The sequence below is a fragment of the Rhododendron vialii genome, chromosome 12a (assembly GCF_030253575.1).
Source record: "Rhododendron vialii isolate Sample 1 chromosome 12a, ASM3025357v1".
NCBI classification, from domain to species: Eukaryota; Viridiplantae; Streptophyta; class Magnoliopsida; order Ericales; family Ericaceae; genus Rhododendron; species Rhododendron vialii.
This window is the reverse complement of record NC_080568.1, coordinates 30,372,918-30,381,453: the sequence shown is the minus strand read 5'-3', so window position 1 is coordinate 30,381,453 and position 8,536 is coordinate 30,372,918. Positions and strand designations below refer to the sequence as shown.

At 39.2% G+C, this 8,536-nt stretch overlaps 1 protein-coding gene across 3 annotated transcripts; it reads right to left on the bottom strand.

The window, feature by feature from the left end:
• Nucleotides 1-1,380: 1,380 nt before the first annotated feature.
• On the bottom strand, nt 1,381-8,290 carry LOC131311138 (TITAN-like protein). 3 transcript variants are annotated; one of them, XR_009195411.1, is made up of 8 exons: nt 7,910-8,289; nt 7,123-7,249; nt 6,026-6,350; nt 5,817-5,893; nt 4,282-4,336; nt 3,655-4,088; nt 2,722-3,418; nt 1,381-2,048 (listed from the first exon to the last, which is right to left on the bottom strand). XR_009195411.1 is itself a non-coding variant. In XM_058338476.1 (7 exons), exons 1-7 carry the CDS (start codon nt 8,218-8,220, stop codon nt 3,398-3,400), a joined length of 1,341 nt encoding a protein of 446 aa, XP_058194459.1. In that variant the 5' UTR covers nt 8,221-8,290; the 3' UTR covers nt 2,511-3,397. The 3 variants fall into 3 exon arrangements, 2 of the variants coding, with proteins under 2 accessions (XP_058194459.1, XP_058194458.1); XM_058338476.1 differs by lacking the exon at nt 1,381-2,048 and having other exon boundaries at nt 2,511-3,418; nt 4,282-4,327; nt 7,910-8,290; XM_058338475.1 differs by lacking the exon at nt 1,381-2,048 and having other exon boundaries at nt 2,511-3,418.
• Between the last annotated feature and the right edge of the window lie 246 nt (nt 8,291-8,536).

The window sequence follows — 8,536 nt, the reverse complement described above, 5'->3', positions numbered from 1 at the left end:
GTCTACTTTTTGTATGATAGATGGTCTAAGAAGCACGTGTACAAGTACGTCAATATGGCAAAACCTGAACAAAGTAAGGTAGGGGTACACCTGTAGTATGACAATAAAAGAATAATTTTTTGTAATTTAGAGCAATGTATTAAAAATAATAATTACATTTTAACTAAAAGAAATAACTAAATCACTTGGGCAATAAGAAATCCAACATCAAATAGCAGTTCAAAAACAAACTTAAGGTAAACATAAGTGTTGAATGCCGTTATACTAAAGAACATAGCGACCAAAATCTTTATTCTACAATCATGCTACACATTGAAAAAGGAAGTCTTATGAACTTAGATGAGTAGGGCATGACATATTAGGGTACTTTTGGGGTATGGAAAAAGTGGTGAAAATTTTCTGACACTACATATTTAGAGTACCATGCAAAGCACCCGTGCCCAGTACAACGTTACGGGTACGACATGATTTTAGAAGTACTCATACTTCGTAGATGATGGTTGGTTGAATATAAAGACACGTGCGGGTGATTAAAGGTTTGTGGTGAAACAGTTTTATGACACAGATAAACGTGAAGAACAATATAGTATATGGTATTATATCATAAAACACACATCACATATTTTTCCTGAGCGTATTGCCGTGTCCTGTGTCCCTTAATTTTCGGAGATTTGACTGCCAAATGGTTCCTGTCATCCCCTATCTTGTTGCGTCGCATGTCCACGTCAGTGCTGCCTTCTTATACTTGTTTTTTCTAAAGAGGTATTTAGACGAAATAAAAAACTTCATTGACGCAGTCCTTTTTTTCCTTCTCTTTTTCATTTTGTTTGTTTGAAGACGCAGTCCTAATAGTAATTAGTTTTTGAGGTATCATGGCTTTTAGAATCTGTGAGGAATGCGTATGAAGTCATTGTTGAGTTTAACCACTGAACAAGTTATTAATCTAGAATAAATCTTAATGTTCTTGCAAGTTTTTTAAAGTTTAGAGCAGCATCTAGGGAGAGAGGTGATCAGATAGTAGTCATTAATAATTCCTCTGTTGGATGTAGACGAGAGAGAGAGAGCGCTTATATATATTGGATTGAGCTCTGGTCCAGTTTTGACTTTTGAGTGATTATGAACTTGCTTGGGATCCAAACTAATCATTGGAACCCTTCATTTCCTAGCTTATGCATAAGCTTTTCCGCACTAAACGTTACGTTAATCGAACATCGATATTCATATATATGAAACTAAATCAAATTTGTGTAACAAACTAAACTAAACGATTTAATTAACCGTTAAAAGTAGTGCGTTTTGTGTTCCGCTAATGTGATGTTTAAGCAGTTATCGAAGTTTATAATTAAGCTAAGTTTTGGCGTGAATGAACTTTTCTGATACAATTCATCTTGGAATCTAGCAGATCTAAACTGAAACTGGACTGTAATCCTCAGAACTCAGAAGAGAGGTTAGATAAGGTCAAGGTTATGAGAAGTATACTTCTAATTTGAGCAAAGAGACGTTTAAAAAAATACAACTGGGAAATGTTGACCAACTGCTTGGTCGTCACTGTAAGCTTGTCAATACATCATTAGTGAATTCAATAACCCATATCAACCAATGGTATATATTTCATTCAATATGACTCGAATCAAAGAGTAGCTTGACTTTTTCGCCGACGAGTCCGAGACTGACCCACACAAAGCGCTCTCTCTCTCCCTCCTGCTGCTACTGTAACTTAGTTGGATGATCTCCTCATCAAGCAAAAGTATGGGCTTGGGAAAGCTTTGAGGTTCCATGATGTTTCGAATGAGAATGTTTTGGGGGTTCTGATGAATCCTCGTACCAAGTTGAGCAAATCTGTATCCCATAACGGATGAAGGGAAGGGTATGAGGGAGTATCCATATCCGGCACGAAATTAGAGGGTAACGGATTTGGACAATATCGGTACGTACCGGCTGATACAGTACGAGATTCATAACTTTGGTCTCATGTACTAGGCTGGACATAACTTATGCCATTGGAGGCTGTTGTCGAGCCATCCCGGAAAAGAGCATTGGGATGGTAGCTACAAAGAAACCAGTGGTGGAAGAGGTTAATATTGATAAAGGATGTTGATAATGGATATTGCCGATCAAAAAAATATATTGATAATGGATGAGATTAGTAATAGAGAAAATCGACAGCGCTAATAAAAATAATTGAGTAACTAAAACATGTGAGAGGGTATTAAGAAAAAAAAAAGTGAAATCATTATGGGAGCGACCAGCTATGGTTGTTAATAATGGAGTATTTGACAATTTCAATACGCGGAGATTTAACAAAATTGACAATTTCAATACGCGGAGATTTAACAATATTGACAATTTCAATACGCGGAGTTGGTGCATATCAACGACGATGATTTACGACCAATGGTAATTTACCACAGCATAGAAATTGCAGGCACTGTTATTATATACTGTAAATTATTTCTATCTTTATCTCTCTTCGGTATAAATGTCAATAATGAAAGCAACGATGGAGAGGATGACGGAAATTATGGTTATTATTACACATTCTTGTAATAATATTCTTTGCAGATGCTCTGGTGATAACGATGGAGATGACGACGAAAATTACAGTTATGATGACGAAAATTACAGTTATGATTACATAATCTCGTAATAATCTTCTTTCAACATGCTCGGGTGTAAAATATTTATCTCAAAACCACAAAAAAAAAAAAAAAAATTACTTACATTTAGGAGCATCTGATGACCGATAGGCACATTCCCAACATTAGTCAATTTCAAAACCACATGTATCAATAATTCTTGTCAAGCAGTTCCAGCAAGGTTCCATGGGGGTCTTCTTGTTGCATAGCTCAGGTCGGAGCAAGGTGCCTCGGACATCCAACAAGCAGTCTCATAATCGGGCATGAGCCCCTGGAAGTTGTCATTATATACTCCTGCGGGTAAAGTTGTCATCATACACTCCGGAGTGTCAGAAGGCAGCACAAAGTGGCAGAGGGCTTGTTAAGGAACGTGGCAAGGGCCATTTATGTTCTTTATATTTCCACCTGTTGAGCAATGCCTTGAGGAAATTCATTCTGCACCAAATGAGCCTTTTCATTTTCGGCATCCACAGGAAAATCCCAAAAGGCACCCAAAAACTGAAACAAGAGCAAACCATTGTACTTTCCTCACTCAGATTCCTTAGATTTGGGGAAAAAACAGAAAGGGATCTCAGCTTTTCTCAACTGCGCTAATTTCAAAGTCAGATGAACATATACACTCGTGTATCACCAAATGAACTCCATTGGCAATGACTAAAGGCAACCGAGTTGATGCATTCCAGGTGAATCCGTCCATTACCTTCCTATTCATAACAAAATCTTTGCCCCCACTGTATCTCCAATTCGAAGCTTGTCAAGTATCATTGCTCCACCTCTGTTCGCTGCAATAGGAGAAGGATTCATGTCAGCTTTACGCACTCCATTCACTCTGAAAAACAGTCTCTCACATGGAAAACATCCTTATTGTGAAGAAAATTGCACAATTGTACCACATTGATGTTTATCATACCATAACAGAAATTATGAATTCCCATTATCTAGCCTCAGAAAACAAAATGAAAGCCTTCAAAAGTAATCAGAGTTTTTTCAACAGTGACAGAAAAAATGCCAGTCTTACCTTTCGTTTGCTAACATAAGGCTGTATCTCGATCAATGTCTCTGACTGAGTTTCACCCTTTGGGGAGTTTTTGTTCTCCACCTGAAATTCTTTTCTAGATTCCTTTCGGCTACCAGATTGCCAAACTCGGCCGAAATTAGGTAGCCAGTTAACGTCAAAATTATCAGTGGCAATCTCCCCTCGCTTCTCCATCTCCAGCTCAATCTTTCTCTTTTCAGCCCAAGCAGCTCCCACTCGCTTTGGATTCAATTTCTGGGACTTCCCCGACTTTTTGAGAGAAGAAGCAAGGTTATTCTTTCCTAGTCCGTCTGTTAGTTTACTGTTTCTTAGATTTTCTTCAGTTGCATCAAACCAGGGAGGAGGTGCCCCAGAATGCACATTTCCTTTAGCTCCTTCTTGAACTGCCGCAGAGATCTGAGTGAGATTATGCAACCCTGTAGAGTTTAATGCAACAAGAGGAGAATTGAGCAATGCATGTAAAAAGAAACTCCACCACATCTATCTCCTTCTGCAAAAGGTGACCTACACGAGTTCTACTTCATACACTGTCCCACCCAGAAAATACAGAGCAGAATGATGCATAAGTATAGATTTTATTTTGAACTAAGCCTCAAAAAAAATACTAACCCTGAGAACTGCTCTCTCCATTAACCATTCTTTCATCTGGATGTGCCTGGTACATCTAAATCAACATCATCAAATGTTTGCCAATAGATTGATAACCCAAATATGAGAACTTCAGCACAAGCTTACTAAAAACCCCATGATCAGAAACAGGCAATCAACCATGAAAAAAGCAAGATCGAAAATACACATAAAGCAGTCCCAGGATCCAGGTATGCAGTGTGAAAATGTAAAGGAATTGAGTACTAAATGACAGGACATCAAAAAATCAACATAATCCACACATTTGTAATGGTAAATCTAAGTATATGAGGTCACATGGCTACAAGACCCCAAAAAAGAATACCAACAATACATTACATTATGATGTCCAATACTCTCTTTGATTCTGCCACAAACGAGTATTGCAAGTTCCAATTGAGGGAGGTTATGTCAATTCCCAACTATAAAAACCTGGATGGACAATTTCTTGATTGATTGGCAAATAATGGTGTGTACCGAAAAGTACATTAAAACAAACACAATGGCCTGTGTGAACTATTTCCAGTTAAAGGGGGGCATTCTGTTCTTCACCACCTGAGTTCATACAATAAAATATTAAATCAAAAGAGACAGATTTACCAAAAGTGTAGCAAACAGTGTCTATCACACGTAAACTAGTACCAATTCTGGATTCTACAATTAAATTCTTTCTGGTCATCTCCAGGTTCTCATGTCAATTTGGGTCGGGTTACTCTCAACGTCATAAAATAACCCCTCAACTATCCTCAATTGTGGCACCTCAAAGTTCTTCCAAACTTCATTTTTATTTCTCCCATGCTTTCCTTTCTGATAGTATCCCATCTAAACGTCCTCATTTCAAAAGTACGCGAATTGCACAATGACAACTTTCAGTATTCTCTTCTCATTTCCACCAACACTCTAGTTTTCATTTTCTGTTTTACTATTTCCCCTACTCTAAAAATAACAACATGCCATGTGCCTCATTTTAGAAGAACTGAACTTTTTGAAGTAGCTCACATTGGTGGAATTTTAACCAAAACAATCATCAACACCCCTAACATGTCTCACCTGTGGTAGGACAACCATTTTGGGGCTCATGAGGTGAGAATAAGGTAAGGAAGTACGTTCTCCTACCTCGTATATTAAACTTTATTCACTCGCCTCAAATGATAATTACAACTACAATAGCAGCAGCGGCGGTAGTAGTAGTAAATCTCTTATGTGGTGTGGGTAGGGGTAAGGGAAGAAAGGGGGCCAAATTCTAAGCTTCTTTTCTTTCTCTGTCTGGTTTGCATCATATGGACAGGATATCTACTGAAATTTTCCAACCAAGCCATCCACAAATGTGGGGAGACTCAGAAGGGAAGCTTTTCCAGTAAAATACAGAGAAGACAAGGTTAGTAAATCTGAAATCTGTGCCAGGAAATTAAAATTCCATCCACAACACAAAAAGTTCATAACTAAAACGCGGATAAGAGATACAGGATCCCTAGAGAGGGAGGAGAGGTTGTTACAATATCGACACCCATACTTACCCATTCACTACTGGGATAAAAATTGGCTGCGAAATTCCCGCCATTAAAAACCATAGGTTGTTGGCTATCCATGTAACCTGAGTCACAATAAAAGGACAAAGAAATAACCATTAGCATTCTCAGCCAACATGGGAGCACTGCTAGAGTCTTAAAACAGGTAACGATCAGATTGAATCGCATCAAATATCCGGAATTCAAACTACGGATACCTGTTAAATACTTCGGAGCCCATGAATGTGTATCATATTGTGTGCCCGCAGGCAAATATGCATTAGCATCATGGGGAAGAGGGCCAACCTTCTTGACATCAGATATTTCTGAATGGGAAACCTGACATCTCTCATTCGTATAGCTTTGTAAAGGCATAACACTATTTGAAAATTTTGATCCAAGAAAGTGGTTAGTATTTTCTTGAAAACTATCTATACATTCAGAGTTCAGTTCATTGTGGATATCATTTGAAGGCCCAATTAAAGGTGCACGCGATCCTTCACTAGCAGCTTCACTCAACAGTGACGTGCACTTTTTGTCCCACTGCAACAACATAAAGATCAGAAGTAATGATTACTGTGATGAAGCTAAAGAGAAAAAGCCATAGTTTTGTGGATGAAGTGGACAAAATCATCAGCTATCCTAGTTCCTATACTTTTTTTTTTTTAAATGTACAACAACGAAAAGCCAAGACAGAACCGAAACTAATATAATAAGACTACAATAGCATTATCAAACAGACAATCTCCTCGTGAGTATATTCATATAAGGAAACCACATATGTCGGAAGTTGGTAAGAAGAATCGCAACAAGCCTATCATATAATACTTCATATCTAGGACAACGTACAACTCTGACAAGCGAAGAGAAGGCATCGTCATGCAAAACAGTAGAAGGTGAACTGCCAACTTGTACTTTATGCAGGAATTTTGCTTTTGAGAAACAATAACGCAGGTCCGTAACAATCCAGATAACTCCCTTGCTCTAGTTTACAATAGTTATCAGCAAGTTATCCAACACAAAGACGTGAACTAAAACCTAAATACATCAACAGTTGCAGCTGACATGACTTAAGGAATAAGTTAGGTAATGAAGAATGATTATAAGAGAATGCAAACCCATGCCTGCAGTTTTTCTCCGAGATTCTTAGCATATAATCATAAATAAATAAAAACATCTACTTTGCCGTGGCTGCATCTAACAACCAGCCAGCCAAGAATAACACAATCATGGGATGTGGAACATGTAACAAACAAGTATACAGAACAAAACAAATCCCTAAACAGCAATTGACATTCTATAGGAAAATATGCACCTTTGCTAAATCTGTCTCAGAAAGCCTGAAGGAATCCAGTTTCTCCATCCCACCTCCGTGCTTCCACATAAAACTCTTTAACTTCTTCAAATGCTCGGCACTTGCCAGATGATTGATTGCATTACCACTAACAGCACAACAATCGAAAACAAATAAGAGAACATTAATGGATTGCAAACCCGATGCCCTATTGCATTACTTCACTCTTCATTCTAAAGTCATTCGTGATTAGAATTCTAAATCCCACATAAAACCTTCATTAAGAGCATCTCTAATAGTCAGCCATTTCTCTTGCCAAAGCCAATCTTTGGCTTTAGATTCGGCTTTGAAAATCTTCACTGGCTTGCCAAATCTTTAGACAAAAAAATGCTTTGCCAAGTATGGAACCAAGTTTGCACAACATTTAGAAAAGCTACGGCCTACGGAGTACATGTTTGCCACATTACCTAGGATGGTACTGATTGAAACATTAACGTTCATAATCAAACAGCTAAAATAGCAGATGTCACAAAAATTGTCTTAACAGGAGCAACATTGTCAAATACATGGCTAACACGACCGGAGATGCTCTAAAAGTATGTTAAATTGATGCTACGCAGGAACCAAATTGAGCTTCAACCCGTCTCTTGCACAGAAAAACAGCCCCAAACAAACACAATTTCTCCAAGTCTCAACAAAGAAAGCATTATAACTGCATTAATATCAAAATTCTCAATAATCGAGAATTCTTCTCTTCTCACTACGATTTCGAGCCACAAAATGGAAGGATTAGCGGAGAATGACGTACCATGCGAAAGAGCTGCCGGCCTCAACGACGTCGGAATCGCAGAACACGCACCAGAGACGGTTGCGGGAGGCGTGCTCGGGGCGGAGAGGGCTGGGGTTTTTTAGGAAGAAGCGGACGTCGGAGAGCTTTTCCTGGAAGCGAGAGAGGAGGGAGGAGAGAGACTTGGCGTGGTTGGGGAAGTACTTGTGGCGACGGCCTTGGTCGTGGTTCAGCCTGCAGACTCTGCAGAACTCGAACTGGCCGTCGGTTTTCTTCTTCTTCTTCTCCGGATTGTTGTTGACGTTGCTTCGATTCTCGGCTTCGTCTCTCATGGCGGGGTTAGGGTTTGGGTCCTTTGGGGGTTTCTTAATATAGGAAAGTTGGGAGTACTAATTTCGTTGGAGCGCTGTGCCATTTGTTGCGGGAAGAAGGAATAAGGAAAGCGTGAACGGCAAACACGGTTTCAACTTGAGTTGTGCCCGCGAACATTTGCTTATGGCCGCACGTTTTTTATCCTGGCCGTGGAATTTTTCTCATGGCCGCCAACGTTTGCAGTGTTCGGGTTTCCCAGTCACGCTTATACAGGAACGGGCCTACGTATCACGCTTTCTCCACGCGTCAAAGGAAAACGTGAACGGCAAACACGGT

What these genes read in the sequence shown, in the direction of transcription:
- LOC131311138 (XM_058338475.1), bottom strand. Translation starts at nt 8,220, where the DNA reads ATGAGAGACGAAGCCGAGAATCGAAGCAACGTCAACAACAATCCGGAG. An exon ending in TTTATCCCAGTAGTGAATGG is followed by an intron (nt 4,337 to 5,816) that starts GTAAGTATGGGT and finishes ATGTTGATTTAG; the next exon opens with ATGTACCAGGCACATCCAGA. An exon ending in CTTATGTTAGCAAACGAAAG is followed by an intron (nt 3,419 to 3,654) that starts GTAAGACTGGCA and finishes CTCCTATTGCAG; the next exon opens with CGAACAGAGGTGGAGCAATG.